The sequence below is a fragment of the Rhinolophus hipposideros genome, assembly GCF_964194185.1.
Source record: "Rhinolophus hipposideros genome assembly, chromosome: 5".
NCBI lineage: Eukaryota > Metazoa > Chordata > Mammalia > Chiroptera > Rhinolophidae > Rhinolophus > Rhinolophus hipposideros.
This window is the reverse complement of record NC_138051.1, coordinates 18,381,776-18,402,829: the sequence shown is the minus strand read 5'-3', so window position 1 is coordinate 18,402,829 and position 21,054 is coordinate 18,381,776. Positions and strand designations below refer to the sequence as shown.

Sequence of the window (21,054 nt, the reverse complement as noted above, 5' to 3'; positions counted from 1 at the left end):
TGATTGATTAGTTGTGTCATATTTACTCATCACAACTGCTTTCCTAATTATTAGTTCCTGTCATAGCCTAGAACAAAAATATCAAAATGCAGAACTTAACTACACTTCAAATGCACTGAAAAACTACAAATTAATCTGTGTGAAGATTTTAAAATATCTTTTTTCCTGATTATAAATATAATACATACTAATATCAGGGTTGTTGCACTGAATGATATTCCCTAAACTTGTGTTATGCATGGAAACCAGCAACTTGAGCTCATTGTAGAAAATTAAAGAAATAATATAAAGAAACAAAATTTAAACCTTGCTTTCATCTCTCCACTCACAGAAATCAGTTATGCAAATTTTAAAATAGAATCTGAATATCTGATAGAGTGGAGAATTATAAAAACAAATCTCTGCACCATGTGAACAGAACATGGCTTTCAGTTATAAAATTTTCCATTTAGTTCTTTGTATCTTCTATTTCTTTGCTGAGACTTTCTAGTTTTCATTTGTTTCAACTGCATTCCTAAATGCTTGTTGAAGCATTTCTATCATGCTCAGTATAAAACCTTTGTCATCTTGGTGTTGGCATCTATTTGTCTTTGCATTTAGCTTGAGACCTTTCTGGTTCTTAGTACAATTTCTGATTGAAGCCTGGACATTTTCATATTGTTATGAGACTATGAATCTTATTTAAACCTGCTTTGTGACAGCTCCATCAGAGAAGCAAGGGAGCACTGCCTCATTACGGCCAGGCAGAGTAGAAGTATAGATTCCCCACTTAACCTCTGCTGACACTTGGGGAGGGGATCCTCATTACTGCTAGGTGGAGGTAGGCGGTCCAGCTTCCTATGTGTCCGGTGACACAGCAGTAGGGGTGGTTTCATTACCACTGGGTGACAGAGAAAGGCCTAATTCTCCACTAGGCCTCCTTTGCCTTACCCCAGGGGAGAGGGGTAGGGGCACCTCATTATTGCTGGGAGGGGAAGGAATCCGAGGTTTCTCCTGTACTCTCCACTGACACTGTTTTGGGTGTGGATGGGGGGACTTGTTACCAGCTGGCAAAGATGAAAGTCTTGACTTGGTACTTGGCCTTCTCTGGCACTATCTGGTACGGTGTTGGGGACACCTCATTACAGTCTTGTGAGGCTACAAGTCTAGGCTCCCTAGCTGACTTCTGTCATCAGAGGTGGGAATGGGGTGGTCACCGTATTTTCTGTGTTGTTTGGCTGAAGTGGAGCTGTTATTGTCCAAATGTTCTATTTTTCCAGGTTGTTCCTTTCCTGGTCTTTTGGCTAGAAAGAGTGGGCTTTTGTTGGGTTTTTTTTTTTTTTTTTCCTAGTCTGCACTCATTGCTATTTCTAGGTTGCTGGCTTCTTCAGCTCCAAGTCTGAGATATTTGAAGAAAAGAAAACCTTGAGAACTCATCATGTCACTCCTTGGTCCTGAAGTCCATAGTTGGTCCTGAAGTCCATAGTTGGTCAGTCTTCTTGCCACGTTTCAGTCTTTTCATGTTTCTTTTACATGTAACATCCAGGGTTTTTGCTGTATGTAGTATGAATAGGGAGAGTATGTGTACTTGATTTTCCCTGAAGTGCAAGTTCCCACTGTGCAACTTAATGGATTTTAATATATTCACAGATAAGTGTACTCATCACCATAGTCAATTTTAGAACATTATTATCACTTCAGAAAGAAAACCTTACCCTTTAGCAGTCACCCCATCCCCCAGTCGGTCCTAAGCAACCAATAGTCTACTTTCTGTAGCAATATATGCATATATATCTATTGTGAATATTTCATATAAATGGACCATAATACATGGTCTTTGTCACTGGTTTCCTTCACTTAGCATGTTTTCAAGGTACGTCCACATTGTAGATGTCAGTACTTCACTCCTTTTTATGGCTGAATAATATTCTGTTATATGGATATACCACATTTTATTTATCTATGCATCTACTGATGGACGTTTGAGTTATTTCCAACTTTTAGTTATTATGAATAATGCTGCTATAACATTCATGTGTAAGTTTTTGTGTGAACATACATTTTCATTTCTCTTGGTTATATACCTAAAAGTTGAAGTTATCGTCATATGCTAATTCAATCTCTTACTGTTTGATGAGATGCCAGGTTGTTTCTCACTGAGGTCGCACCATTTCACATTCCTACTAGCAGTACAGAAAGATTCCGATTGCTCCAAATCCTAGCCTATAGTTGTTATGACTGCTGTCTGACTTTTTGATTCTAGCCATCCTAATGAGTGGTACCTCACTGTGGTTTTGATTTGCATTTCTGATAGATAATGATGTCAAGCATCTTTTCATGTGCTTATTGGTCAATTTTATGTCTTCTTTGGAGAAATGTTTATTCAGGTCCTTTGGTCATTTATACATTGGGCTGTCTTCTAATTATTCATTTATGAGTTCTTTGTATCTTTTAGATGTAAGTCCCTTATCACATATATGATTTCCAATTATTTTCTCTAATTTTGTGGGTTGTCTTTTCACTTTGTTGATGTTATCTTTTGAAGCACAAATGTTTAAATTTTGATGAAGACCAATTCATTGATTTTTTTCCCTTTGTTGCTCATGTTTTTAGTGTCATATCTAAAAATCCCTGTTATTTATGAATTATACTTCAATAAAATTGAGAGGGAAAAAAGAATCCTGTGCCAAATTCAAGGTCATGAAGTCTACCTTTTTTTCTTCTAAGAGTTTTAGTTTTAGCTCTTACATTTAGTTATTTTGAGTTAAGTTTTGTATATAGTGTGAGGTTAAGAGTCCAAATTCATTCTTTGCATGTGGCTATCCAGTTGTTCCAGCACCATTTGTTCAAAAGACCATTTTTTCTCCACTGGATGGAGAAAAAATGTTGAAAATCAGTTGACTGCAGACGTGTGAGTTTATTTCTGGAATCTCAATTCGATCCCACTGATCGATACATCTATCTTTGGTGCAAGTACCACATTGTTTGATTAGAATTCCTCTGTATCAAGTTTTGAAACCAGAATTGTGAGTGCTTTTAATTTGTTCTTTTTCAAATGTTCCTTGCTTTTTTTTACTAATACTTATTAGCAATTTTTTATTATTTTATTTAAACAGTAAAATCTATTTATGATGTTTCTTTATACTTTCCAAAGCACTTTCACATACATAATCTCAGCTAAACTTCCCATATTTGTTGGGTAAAAAGTATATTACATAAGCAAACAGGTCCAGAGAGCTCAAGTAACTCACTTAAGGTGAAATACGTTAGATCAGCCATAAAAATATATACTGAATGCTAAAGGCTTATGTATTGGACAGTGGAATGAACTGGGATTTAAAAAGAAAAAACAATGAGGTGCAAGTGCCTGCCTTCCAGGAGCTTCAAGTCTAGTGCAGTGGTCGTCAACCATTTTACTCATGTCCTCTCTACAAGAATATTGAGAAGCTATGTATTACATTCACAACTATAATGAAAATATTCATAAGTTTAAATTATTGCAAAAGATACAATTTCCAGTGTACTGCATGTTATATATACATGCTGTAAATATATTTTCATCAAAATCTTAGACTATAGATTTTGCTGATACAACATAGAAAAAAGTCTGCTATTAATGACAAATCAATCAGCCACATCAAATTCACTTTGTTAGAAGATGTGACACTTCTTTTTTTGATTAAAATAAACATTAATACAAATCTCTGTGACAAATAACTCACTTCTGAATTATAATTCTCAGATAGATTTGATACCAGAACTTTGACATAAGTTGACAAAAAGTGCAGTACCTTTCCCTATTTTTTTTCCTTTTTTTTTAAAGAACCTTTTCGTTAAAATATAGCTAACATACACTATTATATTAGTTTCAGGTGTACACCACAGTTATTCAGCATTTATATACCAAAAGAAGCGATCCCCACGAAGCCCAGCAGCCATCTGACACTGCACCGTGCTATCACAATGTTATGAACTATGCTCCCTATGCCGTACGTTCCATTCCCGTGACTGACTTGTTTTGTACCTGGAAATCTGAACCTCTTACTCCTCTTCACCTATTTCCCCCCCTTTTAATTTTTCAATTACAATTGATATTCGGTATTATTTTATATTAATTTCAGGTGTACAACATAGTGGGTAGACATTTACATAATTTAAGAAGTGATCCCCCTCACTAGTCTAGTACCCATCTGGCATATACATAATTATTACCATATTATTGACTATATTCCCTATGCTTTACTTTATATCCCAGTGACGATTTTTAACTACCAACTTGTACTTCTTAATGCCTTCACCTGTTTCACCCTGCCCCCAACCCTTCTCCCACCTATCACCCCGATAAATCTAGTACGCGTTTGAGGCCATACATAGTTATTACCATATTACTGACTATATTCTTTATGCTATACTTTACATCCCCATGACTAATTTGTTAACAACCAAATTGTACTTCTTAATCCCTTCCTCTTTTTCACCCATTTCCCCAACCCCCGTCCGTGTGGCAGCCATCAGTATGATCTCTGAATCTATGAGTTTGTTTGTTTTGTCCTTTAGATTCCAAATGTAAGTGAAATCACATTGCATCTGTCTTTCTTTCTCTGACACACTCCACTCAGCACAATACCCTCCAGGCCCATCCATGCTGCCGCCGATAGCAAGAACCCATTCCCTTCCATGGCTGAGCAATATTTCATCATATACATACATGTACCACCTTCTCTTTATCCATTCTTACATCTACAGACACCCAGGCTGCCTCCACATCTTGGCCATTGTAATCAATGCTGCAATGAACATATGGAGGCACATGTCCCCTTGAAGTAGCATTTTGAGTTTCTTCAGATAAATACCCAGAAATGGGATTACTGGGTCCTTCTTTGTCTTTTGTTACAGCCTTTGTTTTAGTCTATTTTGTCTGGTATAAGTATTGCTACCACAGCTTTTTTCTTTTTCTCATTTCTATTTTCATGAAATATCTTTTTCAATCTCTTTACTTTTAGTCTAGGTTTGTCTTTCTATCTGAAGTAAGTCTCTTGTAGGCAGCATATGTAAGGGTCTTGTTTTCTTATCCATTCAGCAACCCTATATTTATGGGAGTATTTAATCCATTTACACTGAAAATAACTGTTGATAGATATGTAGTTATTGCCATTTTATTACCCTATTTTTGATCTTTTTTTTTTCCTTAAAGAAGTCCCTCTAACATTTCTTGTAATATGGTTTGATGGTGATGACCTCCTTTCAGCTTTGTCTTATCTGCAAAGTTCTTTATCTGTTCTGCGATTCTAAATGATAGCTTTGCTGGGTAGAGTAATCTTGGTTGTAGGTCCTTGCTTTTCATTACTTTGAATATTTCAAGCCAATGCCTTCTGGCCTGAGGAGTTTCTGTTGAGAAATCAGCTGACAATTTTATGGGAGCTCCGTTGTAGGTAATTGCTTTTCTCTTGCTGCTTTTAAGATTCTTTGTCTTTGACCTCTGGCATTTTAATTATGCTGTGTCTTGGTGTGGGTCTCATTGGGTTCATCTTGTTTGGAATCTCTGCACTTGCTGGGCTTGTATGTCTATTTTCTTTACCAGGTTAGGGAAGTTTTCTGTCATTGTTCCTTCAAACAGGTTTTCAATCCCTGGCTCTCTCTCTTCTCCTTCTGGTACCCCTATGATGCCAATGTTGGAACACTTGCTTGATGTTGTCCCAGAGGCCACTTAAACTCTATTTTTTTGGATTTTCTTCATGTTGTGCTGTTTGGGTGTTTTCTGCTACCTTGTCTTCTAAATTGCTAATTCGATCCTCTGCTTCATCTAATGTTCATTTCCTCTAATATATTCTTTATTTCAGTTATTGTATTATTTATGAGTGTTTTTTTTAATGTTTCCTGTCTTTTTGTTGAAGTTCTCCTTGAGATCATCAGGCATCCTTATAACCAGTGTTTTGAACTCTGTGTCTGGTAGATTGCTTGTCTCCGTTAGTTCTTTTTCTGGAACTTTGTGCTGTTCTTTTATTTGGGACGTTTCTTTGTCACCCCATTTTGGCTGCCTCCCTGTGTTTGTTTCTATGTATCAGGTAGGGCTGATATGCCTCCCAGACTTAGTAGAGTGGCCTTATGGAGTAGGTGTCCTCTGAGGCCCAGTTTCCCTGGTTACCTGAGTGGGGTGCTCCAGGCGGGTCCCTTTTGTGGGTTGTGTGTGCCCTCCTGTTGGTATTTGAGCCTTGGTTGCTCTTTGCATGTCAATGGGAGGGGCTGACCCACGAGGACTGACGGTGACTACAGTGGAGCTGTGGTGCAATGACTGACCCTACAAAGCAAGATTTGCTTTAGTGGGGCTCTGGTGTCTACCCAGTCTGGCCTTTGGTATGTTGTACTTGAAGTAGGCTGGGTGATGCTCTGGCTCAGTCTGACGCTGGCCACTGGGAGTGCCAGCCCCAAAACCTCCTGGGAGGGGACCCACTGCAGACCAAATTTGGCAGCAGCCTGTGCCCTCCCCGGGGTCACCTGGCATAAGCCACAAAGCAATCTGCAGATGGCCGCTGTCTGTGCTGGGCTTGACGGTGCCTTGAGAGGCCAAGCCCCCAACTGAGGCCAGCTGTTGCTACTGGTGGGATTAGGGCTGCTCCGCTAGGTAGGGGACATGCCAAAGCCAGGTTCTGCTTGTTTGGGTTTTGTGAAACTCAAATTTTAGGCAAGTCCGCAGGATGAGCTAAGGCAGGCCATTTGTATGGAAAAAAACCACTGAAAGTGACTTGGGTGGGCCTGAAAGTTGGGGGGAAGGGGTCTCAGTGAGTCACTAGGGATGGGGCGAATGAACGATGTTAACCAGGTGGATGGAGACTGGGATATGGTGACTACCTGTGTCTGCACACAAGGAGTGGAGAGGGCTCAACAAAGAAAAAATGGCTTCCATCAGCTACTTTGTCCATAGGAAAGCTGTCCCTCCTGCTCTCACCCGGAAGCCAGACAACCCAGTTCCTCACCATATGTTCCTGTTGCCTGTCAAGCTGCTGCCCCAGTGCTGAAGCTCAGAGTGAGGGAGTCCGTCAGCAAGTAAGTCCATGCGTGGGCTTTTTAAGAGGAGCACCTGGGATTCCAGCTGCCCTCTGTCTCAGTCAGCCACAATCTCCAATGGTTTTCACAGCCAGAAGTTATGGGGACTTCTTTCCCCTGCAGTGGAACCCTGGGCTGGAGAGCCTAGTGTGGGGCTGGGACCCCTCGCTTCTCCAAGGGGGACCTCCGCAGCTGAGATATTCCTCTCGATTTTTAGTGATTACAAGCAGGTGTGGGACCAGCCTGTTCAACATCTCTTCCTCTCTTACTAGTATTGAGGTGACTTCTTCAGTATGTCCTTAGTTGCAGGGCTTCAGTTCAGCTAGACTTTTGGTAATTCTCAATAATGGCTGTTCTGTAGTTAAGTTGTAATTTTGATGTGATTGTGAGAGGAGGTGAGCACAGCGTTTACCTACTCCACCATTTTGACCATAATTCCCTTTCCATATTTCTTTCTTTGCTTTCAGAGACACTGTCTTTCAGGAACATACCCTCTTAACTGTAATTTTTTGGTGCCAAACATTCTAGGACAATGTAGGACACGCGTAAGTGGTAAGCCTTTCTTTTACAAAATTGAAGGATAGGAAAAAAGAGGGAAGAGAATGAAGAAGGGTAATCAGGCATTACTTTTAGTAAAGTTAAGGATCTGAAAACTAATCTCCTCAAAACTAACCATGCCGACATACCCTGTGGAAAGCCTTGGTATAGTCCTAAAGATATTCATGTCTTAGTTTGGAGACCACGAGTCTAACGGTCACAGCTGTGAGAAAAATCCAAATCTTTAAACCTATGAGTTTTACCCTCTCTGACAATACATTCTCTCATAAAACATGAACAATTTTCCTTTCAAAGTCCCAGCTGCTGCAGTCTTTGTATACATAAGGCAGAAACAATAAGAAACCCATTGTTAAGTTGCTGAGTCTCCTAAAATACACTTCTAAAATGAGCTAGAAAGAAAAAGAACACCACTGCTTACAAATAAAAATAAAATGATTGGTATAATTTAATAATAGCAAATTATACCAATTTAATAATTGGTATAATTTAAAAACAGTACCTCCCAACCAAGACCAGCCACAAAATCTTCATATGCTTGACTTCCTCCTGTATTGGTGAGAATGGAATGTTTATCTTCTTGTCCTTCAGCTACATAAAATACTGCGATCTTGTGTGTCTCTCGGCTGTAAAACAAAATATAACACCATTCACTTAGTTATTAATTTATCCATTCATTCATCCAGGAATTAAGTTCTATGTACAAAGTATGTGGCAATAAAAAGATAAAAATGAGTTAAGTCTTCTAAAGAGAGAGGTAAATAATTTTAAGGAAAAAATTGTAAAAGTTACAAAATTGCCCCTGGAACAGAAGAAAGGCATGATTACTTCTGACTGGAGAAACAGAAACTTAAAGAAGGTAACACTGAGTTGTGTGAAGGTAAGTAAGATTTGATGAATGAAAAGAGAAAGTGTAACAGGAAAGACACGAGGTGCCAAGGCATGAAGCATCTGCAGAGTTGCCTGTTGTACAATGTGGCTGAATTCCAGATTGTGTTGTAGAAATAAAATTAGGAGAACAGAGATGAGTAAGAAATGATTCATTTCTTCAAAGTACTTACACTACAGAATAAGAGATGTTTACATAAATATTATAAAACTGTACGGAGTAACTTTCAAGTTATTGGACATTTTATTTTCAGTTCCCCCTAAAATTAAAAATGTTCATGAAAGCACATTTCTTGTATGAAATTTGGCTTTCCAAGCTAACCAGGGCACACTACATTTGAACTAGGTTAATTTAACAAAAGCATGGACTAACAAATTTTATGTGAATATTTTCAATACTTTACTACGTAGGAATTAAAAAACAAACAAACCACATCCAACAACAATTACAAGTAAATAATTACTGACATTATTTTAAAAGTTTAGACATCCAGATTCTCCTACACATCTTAAAGAAGCTGTCAAGTCATGATTGTGGGTTTCATTATCAGCAACTTAAAATCAGGAACAAAGATATTTTAGCTGTTTTCACTAATGGCAATATTTTACTTTAGTGGTGAATACTTAGGAAAACCATCGGTGTATTCATTGTATCATTAGGATAATCTAGTGTAAGAGTAAAATATAATTTTTTGGAGGGGTACCTCCAGAATTACAGAATGAGTCTCTCAGTGGACTTTCTCCCAAGTAAATAACAATGTAACTGGTGAAAATGATTTAAAAAACAAAATCACTTAAAGTCTCTGGATATTGTCCGAAGGCATATAACAAAAGTAGAAATATTTATTCAAGAAAATCTACTAAATCTGATATGAACAGAGAAATTCTCTGACATTTGAGCCACGACCTGCTCCTTTACCCCACCCCTTCACATTACAGAAACATTAACTTGGGCATTCTACTCAGGCCAAGATAGGGGTTCCCTCTCCGTTCCAGTTCCCTGTCTTGGAATATTTGGTTGCACCCTGAGAAAGGCAGGTTGGCTGTGTTCCTCATCCTCTCCAGCCCCATGTTGCAGAAGCTCTGCCAGGCAGCTATGGCTGAGAAAATGAAGTCTCCCCTATCTCACCCAGCTCCTGCTCTTACGACACAAAAGGTGCAAAAGTGTGTCCTAATCTTCCCTACTCCAGGTTACAAGTAGGGTGGAGGTTTCACACCGGAGGGACAAGAAGAAAAGGAACACTCAGTCCCACCCAGGTGCCCAGAAGTAGCGTGAGGGTGTCACTCTGGGAAAAAATTGGTCCCTGACCCCAGCTGAAGTGAAAGTCAAGTTTTTAATAAATACAAGAATTCAACGGCAGCAACAGTTGTGCGTGAGGGGAATGATTTTATTTTGGAACAAGGTTGAAGAATTTCATGCCTAATGGTGTTGTCAAAAACAAAGGAGACCTTGGTGGAAAGCAGTTAAGAGAAGCTAGCAGCATCACAACCCAAGCAAAACAGCAGAGCAGCCAGAAGTTTTAAAGGAGAGAACCGGGAAGAAATTGTCAAAAAGAGCCATCCTGCGAGCACATTCAATTCTAGGGGCTGAAAGACTGCGTGTTCACTTTATTGCACCCACACAGGAGCAATCAGAATGACATGTGGGATAGACATGAAAGCAATCGCTAAGCTACATGCACCTATCAATACGAGGTAAAGCCTCACTGGTGTTGAATAGTAATACTTGACTTGATCTCAGGGTCGGCTTCTAGGAAGCCAAGACTTAAAAACAGCACCCAGCCATGCCTGGCAGTCTAGTAGACTGCACATGCCCAACGCTGTACCTTTGTTTGAACAAAGAGCGAACCTGCAAGTCTCTGGGTGAACATGGGGCAAAAAAACGTTAACACTATGAACATGAGAACCACCTCTCAGTCACACACACATCCACAGTAAACAATAAAAATCTAACCTGTTAAGGGGGATAAAGCACAAACTTTGATTAATAAGTAGCTTAGGTGACTCCAGGGGAGACCCCTTGGTAGCCAGGCTAAATTGTTTTTTTTTTGTTTTTTTAAGAATGGAGATTAGAGGCTGCACACTGTGGAGGATAGATTTTGCAGGCTTAGTTCAGCCAAGTTACTAGACAATAGGCAAATGACAAAGCAAACCACCACCACAACCACCAATGCACTTTTGATTCAAAGACACACATAAAGTTGAAAGTAAAAGAAATGGAAAAAGATACCATGCAAATTGTAATCAAGAGAGTTGGAGTGGCTATATTAATATCAAACTTTAAAACAAAAAACATCATTAGAGATAAGGAGACTTTCGTAATGTTAAAAGGTCAATCTAAGATGCAATCATTAAAAACATACATGTACCCACCAAGAAAGCTTCAAGATACATGAAACAAAAACAGACAGAACTGAAGGCAGAAGTATTTTAACAATCACAATTGGAGACATCAATACCCAACTTTCAATAATGGACAGAACAACTAAAAGAATATCAACAAGAAAACAAAAGACTTGAATAACAGTATAAATCAACTAAACCTAGCAGACATCTATAGAACACTATACCCAATAGTAACAGAAAACACATTCTTCTCAAGCATACAGGGAACATCTTTCAGGTAGACCACTTGGTAGGCGACTAAACAAGCCTCAGTACATTTGAAAGGAGTGAAATCATGCTAAGTCTTAGTTTCTAAAAACAATGGAATGAAATTAAATACCAATAAAAGAAGAAAATTTGGGAAATTCACAGTTATGTGGAACCTGAATAACTGATAGGTCAAAGATGAAATTGCAAGGGAAATTAGAAAATACTTAGCAATGAATGAAAATGGAAACATAACATTACCAAAACTTATGGCATGAAGGTAAAGCAGTGCTCACTGGAAAACTTATGGATGTAAATGGCTATATTAAAAAAGATGAAAAGATCTCACATCAATAACTAAATCTTTCACCTTAAGAAACTAGAAAAAGAACAACAGCTAAACTCACAGCAAGCAGAAAAAAGGAAATAATAAAGGCTAGAGTGTAAATAAATAAAATAGAGAGAACAGAAAAATAACAGAGAAAAATCAATGAAACCAATAATCAGTTCTTTGAAATGATAAACAAAATTGACAACCTATAGCTAGGCTAAGCAAGAAAAAAGGAATACTTAAATTACTAAAATTAGAAACGAAAGAAGAGACATCACTACATATCTTACAGAACTAAATATCTTATAGAGTTATAAGGGAATACTGTGAAGAACAGTATGCCAAAATATGAGATGAGTCAGATTAAATGGACAAATTACTAGACAGACACAAATTACTAAAACCAATCATTGGAAATAGAATGTCCGAATAGATCATTAACAAGTAAAGAGATTGAATTAGTAATCTGATTGACAGGAAGAAGTAAAACTACCTCCATTGGCAGCTGAGATGATTTTATATACAGAAAATTCAATGGAATACACTAAAAAGCTATTAAAGTTAATGAATGAGTTCAGCAAGGGTTCAGGATACAATATGAAATACAAAAAAATCAATTGTATTACTATACACTTGCAATGAACCATCCAAAAACAAAATTGAGACAATTCCTTTTATAACTGCATCAAAAATAGTAAAAATACTTAGTTATACATTTAACAGAAGTACAAACTTATACAGTAAGTCCTCACTTAACTTCATTGTTAGGTTCTTGTAAACTGTGACTGAGCCAAATGATGTATAATGAAACCAATTTTACTATCAGGTGATATAAACAAGAGTTAAGTTCCTACTGCATATTTCTAGTCACAAAAACATCACCAAACTTCTAAATAAAGACCCCCAAACACTTCTAATATAAAGCACTGAAATAAATATGAACTATACATACATTTAATAAAGATTAATAAAAAGAAGACAATTATTTTCCAACCTGTTTATTCCAGTGCAAAGACTCAGGTGGCTAGAACCTATCCCAGTAGCTTAGGGTACAGGGCAGGAAGCAACCTGGAATAATGCCATTCCATCGCAGATAGCACTCACACACCCACCCACACTCACTCATACTGGGAAAATTTAGACATGCCAGTCAATCTAATGTGCACATCTTTGGGATATGGGAGGAAACTGGAGTACCCAGAGAAAACCCACGCAGGCACGAAAAGAATATGCAAACTCCACGCAGAATAGATTTTCACTCCCTCGTCAATGTTATAATGAAATAATGAACAAAATGACATTATTCAAGGACCTGCTGTACTCTGAAAACTACAAATGATTGTCAAAAAAAAAAAAATGAAATAAAGATCTTTAAAAAATTCCCACATTAAGACCGGAAGACTTAATATTATTATGATGATAATACTCCTCAAATTGATCTACCAACTTAATGTAATCCCTATAAAAATTCCAGCTGCTTTTGTATAAACTGGCAAGCTGATCCTAAAATTCAGAGAAGAATGCAAAAAATCTAGAACAGTCAGAACAATGTTAAAAAAGGATAACAAAGTGGAGGACTGATAATTCCCAATTTTAAAACTTGCTATAAAGCTACAGAAATCAATGCACTGTGGTACTGCCAGAAGAACAAATATACAGATCTATATGGAAGAGAATATTGGGTCCAGAAATGCACCCTTATATTTATCATCAATTGCTCTTTGAAAATGATACTGAGACAATTCAATGGGGAAAAAATAGTCTTTTCAACAAGTGGTGCTGGGACAACCGGTATCTACTTACATAAGGATGAAGTTGGATTCTTACCTCACACCATATACAAAAATTAAATAAAAATGGATCAAATATATAAACGTGAGGTCTAAACCTATAAAATGTGCATTAAAAAACTGTACATGAATATCCATGACAACATTATTTATAATAGCCAAAAAGTAAACCCAACCCAAATGTCCACCAACTGATGAATGAATGAATAAACAATATGTAGTATATTCATACAATGGAGTATTATTCAGCCATTTAAAAACATTAAGTACTGAGACATACTGCAGTGTGGATGAACTTTGAAAACACTGTGTTAAGCCTGTCACAAAAGACCACATACTGTTTGATTCCTTTCATATAAAATGTCCAGAACAGGCAAATCTACAGAGACAGAAAATAGATTAGTGTTGTCTAGAGCTAGGGAGTTGGGGTGATGTTTGGGTGTAATGGGGAGTGACTAGTAATAGGTACAGATAGGGCTTCTTTTTGAAGGGACTAAAATATTTCAAAGTTAGATCGTTGTGATAGTTGCACAACATTGTGAGTATACTGAAAATATGTACACTATAAATGAGTAAATTGTATGGTATGTGAATCACACCCCAATAAAGCTGCTAAGAATTTAATTTGGAAGCATGATCTATGTATAATTTCTGATGCTGGCAGAGAAGGAATTTTTCAGTGTTCTCACTTTTTTAGGTAAAGGGCTACCAATTAAAACTCATAAACCACAATTTGTGAAATTGGGAAGAGCTGGATAGAAATAATACTATATAAATCTAAAAGTTGAGAGAAATATATGTGCCTTATAGGAAAAAAATAGAACATAAATCTTTAAAATGCAAAAGTAAAAGAGAAATCACTTTTATATTATCTATATCCTTCTTACAATTTGTAAAAGCCAAGTTCAGCTGCCCTTTTATGTCAAATTTTAATCTTTCACCATTCCTTATTATTTTTCTACTTAATAACTACTATTGCTAAAATATTTAGTGTATTGTCATTAGATTAACATGTACCACAAAAGTGAAGAATGAGGGAAAGGTAGTAGAAAAAAATGAAATTAGTGAATTAGCAATTACAAATATTCCATAAAAATATGTGCAGCACTGGCAAAATATTATGACCATACTAAGAAAAAAATTCAAAGTGAAATGCAGTGAGTTATAAGCACTTCTGAATATCTGTATATTATATACTCTGCAAGAAATACTGATATAAATTATTCTGAGATTTGAAATGTAAAATTATGGTGGTTCAACCATGAGGAATAGGAATCAATTACTTTAGTCAAGAAAATAAAAGATCTATAAATGATCTAGGTAGATAAGAGTATAAACAAAGTAACTTTTCATTTTTATCCTCCCTAGAATTCCAGACAAGTAATCAGGTTTGTTTCCAGGTTTCTTGGCTTAAGAAGCTCAAAAGTTGCCTTATTATTTACACAATTGGAATGGATTTTTATTTGAACCCGTTGTACTGGGGAAAGAAAGGAAACTATGTTGTTTTCTTTAATGCTTTTTAAAAAAGCAAACAAATAAATGTCATGCGGTCACTTGATAGAGAGTATAAAAAAATGTATGCTGTCTCAAGGAAGATGTCTTCCATATATTAGGTATACATGAGAATGAAAGTAGTTTTAGCAGGAGGGAAGAAGTAGAAACGCACGAAGTAATGTAAAGAAACCATGAATAGGCAAGATTTGGCTGGTATGGCCTGAGTTCTAGAGTAAAGAGTCTGATCAGGTTTTGGGAAGTCACTAAAGAATAAAATAAAAATGTTTCTTTACAAAGATTATTCTAGTGATGAGGATTGTCTAGATGGGGAAGAGTTAAGAGACGAGGGCCTACAGAATAGTTAGAGTTGTCGTAACTCTCTTAGAAGTAATAAGGACATGAATCAAGGGGTTAAGATCAGGAAAAGGAGACAGGTGAGAGATAATAAAATATGGACATCACGATTATGAAAATCGAACACTAAGGGAAAGAAAATGGTAAAGTTTGGGTGACTGAAATAGTACTTCTAAACATAATTGGGAAAATGAGCAGGAGGATCTGATTTGGGAAAGAAATGGTGACCTGGAAATAGTGTAAGTAGGCAGGTACAAATTTATAGTAGGAGCTGCAAAATCATGACTGAGAACTGACAGACAGGAGTACAATGGACAGAAAAGAATGGGAGTGAGAAGATATGGGAGCCATCCCAATGAGAGTGGTAACTATGTTATGGGTTAGGAGGCAGAGGATGAGCCAGTGAAGACAAACTGGGATTAGAGAGCTAGGAGTTGGACAAGATAATTTTAGTGTTACAGAAGCCAGGAAAGAAGAACATTTTAAAGAATAGACAAGTATTAAACTTTCAGGGGATATAATAGTCAGGGTTTCTTTAGGGCAGTGAAACTATTCTGTATATTACAATGGTGACTACAAATCATCACACATTTGTCAAAACTCATACAATGTATAACACAAAGAATGAACTTTAATTTAAACTAAGATCTTCAGTTAATAATATGTCAAATTGGCTCGTCAATTTTAACAAATGTACCACACTTACGTGAGATATAAATGAGTGGGTAATTATGTGTAGGGGGAAAGGGTATGTGGGAACTCTCTGTGCTTTGCGATCAATTATTTTGTAAACCTAAAACTGCTGTAATAAAAAAATGCTTAATAAGTTAATTAAATTTAATTAATTAGATTAATTAAAGAGGCTGATGTGAACTGAGAAAACTTTAGACAGTGGTGGGGATACTAATCTTCAGAAGGTTAGTTTCAGTGAAGCAGCAGAGGTCTGAGAACACATGGTGAGCAAGGCAGCAAAGAGATTCCTACCCTCAAGGATTGACCATCTAGTACCAATGATACATTATTACGGGGAAGAGTTAGGATATGAGAACTCACAGACTACTTAAAGTTACTATAACTGTTTTGGAAAGAAGCAATAAGAAAATAGACAAATATATGTATATAGATAGACAGATACACACACACACACACACACACACACACACACACACACATATAAAATAACATTAATACAGTATGATAAATGCTATGACATGAACGTGTTATGGGGGTCTGTGAGAGCACATGCAAGGAGAACCAAACATAGATTGGGGAGGAAGGTAAAAGATTGGTGATAGTGGAGGGAAAGGCTTTTCAGAAAAAATGATGTCTAAGCCGAGACTAAAAGCATAGACAGAAGTGATACTCAGAAAAATTTTATACCCTAAGACTATTGAATTGTTAACTAATAAAGAATAAAATTAAGACAAGTAACATTCAAAGAAAGAAAAAAAAGAGAACAATTTAAAGCTTATAAACAAGAAGGAAATGACAGAACAGAAATTAGTTAGAAAACAGAATATAAGAGAAGATAATAAATGAGAAACACTTTTTTTGAAAAAGAGTCAGTAGATTATTTGTATCAAGGAAAAAAAAAGCCCACTGTAATGGTGGTGCATAATTCACTTACAACCCTACTTTAAAAGTTAAAAAAAGGTTTTAAAAAATAACCATAACTACAAAAATTTGTTACTGGTACATAATATAAAAAGATGTAAATTGCAGCATCAATAACCTAAAATGAAAGAAAAAAAAGGAAAAACAAAAAGTTTCTGTATGCTATCAAAGTTAAGCTGTTACCAGCTTAATATAGGATGTTATAAATAGACATTTTATGTAAGTCTCATGATAACCACAAAGGAAAAACCTGCAGTAGATACACAAAAGATTATCATCAAGGAGTCAAAGCACACTGCTATAAAAAGTCATCAAATAATAAATGAAGACAGCAAGAGAGGAAGCAAGGTACAAAGGACCTATAAAACAGCAAACAATTAACAAAATGGCATTAGTAAGTCTTTACCTATCAATAATTACTTTATGTAAATAGATTACATTCTCCAATCGAGAGACACAAATGGCTAAATGAATAAAATATGAGATCCAAATGATATGCTGCAAACAAGCCACTAAGTTTAGCTTTAAGGACACACAGAAAATGAGAATGAAGGGATGGAAAAAGATATTTCAAGCAAATGGTAAACAGAAGAATGTAAGGATAGCTACACATATGTCAGGCAAAATAGACTGTGAGTTAAAAATTGTTCAAAGAGAAAAAGGACACTATAATAGTAAAGGAGTCAATCCATCAAGAAGATATAACAATTGTAAATATTTATACATGCAACATTGGAGAACGTAAATATATAAAGCAAATTCTAACAGAAAAATGAAATAAACAGCAATAATAGTTGGGGACTTTAATACTCCACTATCAATAATGGACAGATCATTCATACAGAGAATCAATAAGGAAACAGTAAATTTGAACAACACTCCATAGCAAATAGACCTAACAGGCATATTCAGAACATTCTGTCCCACAGCAGCAGAATACACATTCTTCTCAAGTGTACACAGAACATTTTCTAGGATAGATCATGTGTTAAGACACAAAACAAGTCTCCATAAATTCAAGAAGATAGAAATGATATAAAATATCATTTCCATCCCCAATGGAATTCAACTAGATATCTACAACAGGAAGCGAGCTGGAAAATACACAAGCATATTAAATTTAAATGATACACTCTTGAACAACCAATGGATCAAAGAAAAAAATCAAAAGGAAAAAAATTTAAATATCTTAAGATAAACAAAAATGAAAGTACAACACACCAAAATTTATGGAATGCAGCAAAAGCAAGAGAAAAGTTTATAGTAATAAACACGTATGCATGTACATCAAGGAAAAAAAGTTCAAATAAACAATTAATTTTATACCTACAGGAAATAGGAAAAAAAACAAATAAGCTAAGCCCAAAGTTAGCAGAAGAAAGAAGTAATAAAGGTCAGAGCAGATATAAATGAGACAGAGGATAGGGAAATAGAAAAGATAAAACCAAGAGTTTGTTCTTTGAAAAGATAAAAATTGACAAATCTTTAGCTAGATTAATCAAGGAAAAAGAGGACCCAAATAAATGTAATTATAAATGAAAAAGAAGACTGTGGCTGATCCAACAGAAATACAAAGGATCATAAGAGACTACTATGAACAACTACAAGGCAGCAAAACATAGAAGAAATGGGTAAGTTTCTAGAAACATACAACCTACCAAAGACTTAATTGCAAAGCAACAGAAAATCTGAATAGGCCAGTAACTACTAAGCAGATTCAATCAGTAATCAAAAACTTCCCAACAGAGAAAAGCCCAAGACCAGATGGTTTCATAGGTGAATTCAACCAAATATTTAAAAAATTAATACCAATTCTCCTCAAATTCCTCCAAGCAACTGAAGAGGGAACACTCCCAAACTCATTTTAACAGGCCAGCATTACCCTGATATAAAAGCCAGATAAGAACACTACAAGAAAACTACAGGCCAATATCCCTGATGAATATAGATGCAAAAATTCTCAACAAAATACTACCAAACAGATTGACAGCACATAAAAGGATCATAAAACAATAAAGATTCATTCCTTGGATGCAAGGATGGCTCAATATCTGCAAATCAATAAATGTGATACATAACCCTAACATAATGTATCTTCAGTCTTTCTTTTTGGATAGACACATACTTATGATTTTTTTTGTTTTACAAAACTGGAATCATAGTAATATATAGTAAGTTATCTCTTTAAATTTTATATTGTGAGCATTTACCTCAGAATATTTTGATATTCTTCAAAAATAATTTTTTATGGTGCCAAATTCTGTGATTATTGGACATTTAAATTTTTAAAAATTAAATTTTAATAAATTTCTCATTTAACTTTTAAAAAATTTAAAATTAAATTTAAAAATTTCTTGCCCTAGGATAGATTTCTAGAAATAGTATTCGGCCAAAGCATAAGAACTTATTTCAGTACATATATATTGCAAAATTGTTTTCCACGAAATACTAATTTCTAATCCTACCAACACTGTGTAAGAATAACAATATAACTTCAACCTGGCCAGCACCACCTTTTCTACCTTTTCTTAATCTTTATAGCTTGAGAGGGCAGATCATAACTCTAATTTATAGCTCTTTATGACTGGTGAAGTTAATATTTTTCATGTATTTGTAAGAAATTTTAGTCTGTTTTCAAATTCCCATTTGTTTTTCTATTTTTCTATTTAGAAAATTTTCCTAATTTTAAGAGCTCTTACATATTTGTGTGTATTAAGGATTATTTTTTGTATTTATTGTGGGAGTTTTCTCAGTTGTTTGACTTTCAGTTTTCAACAATTTGAAGTTAACATATAGGTTTTTCATTTTTATGTCATTTTATCTCAGTCTTTTGCATTTGGATTTTTTCAGTTGTGCTTAGAGAGTTCTGTATTGAAATCAGTTCAACAGTCTATTATATTTCCTTCTACATCTTTAATATTTGGTTGGGGTGGCAATTATTTTACATTTAATTCTTTATTCCTGAAATACATTTTGCTGTATGGAATGAGAAATGGAACTAGCTTGAATGTTGGAGAATAGTCTATTTCTATAATTTGTTCAATAATCCGTACCTATCCTGTTGATCTGATGTTTCTTTCCTGTATGAAATATTAAGCTGTCTGTTTCAAAGCTATCTGTTTATTTTTATTGATTTTTCTATCAAATTGGTGCAGATGTTACTGTTTAATTTATTACTGCTTTATAATTTAATATCTGATGAGCCTAGTCTTCTTTCTCTCCCCACCCACATACATTCTTCTTTTCTTAGGTATTCTCACCTGTTTAGTCTTCCAATACATGTTACATCTCAAACTGTATTTCAAACTATATTATGAAGCTATAGTAATTGTAACAATATATCATTGGCATAAAAACAGACACATAGATCAATGGAACAAAGTAAGAGAGCCTAGAAATAAACCCATGCATATACAGTAAATGAATATTTGAGAAGGGAGCCACGACTACTTAATGAAGAAAAGGTAGTCACTTCTTAACTCAGAAAGTTAAAAACAACACCCAGTTAGGAATTATAGGAAGTGAGTAAAGATTATATTTTTTCATAAATTTGGTAGTAATAGACATGAAAGGGATAGACTGTAGCTTGAAAGGGGAGTAACTGAGGAAAGCTTTGTTAAAAGCAGAGAGCAAACATGCATACTCTAAGGGGAGTAAGTAGAAATCCAAGATAAAGAAGAGATAAGTTTCTGAAGATCTTAGAGCAGGCAGAGAAGGTGGGAAGCAGAAGTACAAATAGGAAAAAAAGGCTTTTTCTGAAACTTAAGGAGAGCAAGAGAAGATGGCTGAACATAGAAATTTTAAAGATAGGAAGATTAAGGCAGAGTTGTTTGATGTGAGAAAGGCCTGAATCATCCTATTCACTTTGCATTCCTGTAGACTAGTGACGGCATGGTGGGTGGCTTGTTTCAAACTAGTTTCCCAATTGTCAGAATCACTGGATTTATTTAATGAGATTGACTAATGTATTAAAATGTGAATGTGTTGAGAAAGAAGAAGGTTAAGAACTACTGTTCTAGCAGATCGTCTTTCATATACTAGGTCAAAAATTTGAACTGAATTCTGAGTGAGGTGAGAGTAGAGATGACCTTTTAACTATAATGAAGGGCTTGAGTAACAAAGAAGTGGTACATATAATAATAATTACTCTGAGAAACAAAGAAGTGAACAAGGGATAAAAAATTTGCCAAACGGTAGAGAAGACATTGCTGAATAAAGGAGCATGGATCTACAGTAACTCTCTATATCAAACTGATTTGATAATTTTCTACTGCTGCCTAGGAATAGAGAAAGTAGAGGGTAAGAATGATTCTGATTAGAGAACTGGTGATTGCCACATATATACCGTGTTTCCCTGAAAATAAGACCTAGCCAGAAAATCAGTTCTAATGCGTCTTTTGGAGCAAAAATTAA

The 21,054-nt window shown here is 35.6% G+C and overlaps 1 protein-coding gene across 14 annotated transcripts in view; it reads right to left on the bottom strand.

Annotated features, from left to right (window-relative positions):
* RALGAPA1 (Ral GTPase activating protein catalytic subunit alpha 1) overlaps positions 1-21,054 on the bottom strand; it is a 214,538-nt gene that overhangs the window by 46,325 nt on the left and 147,159 nt on the right. For all 14 annotated transcript variants that reach the window (XR_013993430.1, XR_013993431.1, XR_013993432.1 and 11 more), the window contains one exon: positions 8,081-8,204. Coding sequence is in view for 8 of the 14 variants with exons in the window: in XM_081049576.1 (XP_080905702.1) it covers positions 8,081-8,204 (124 nt within the window). In the remaining 6 variants the exon portion in view is untranslated. The remainder of the gene's footprint in view (positions 1-8,080; positions 8,205-21,054) is intronic.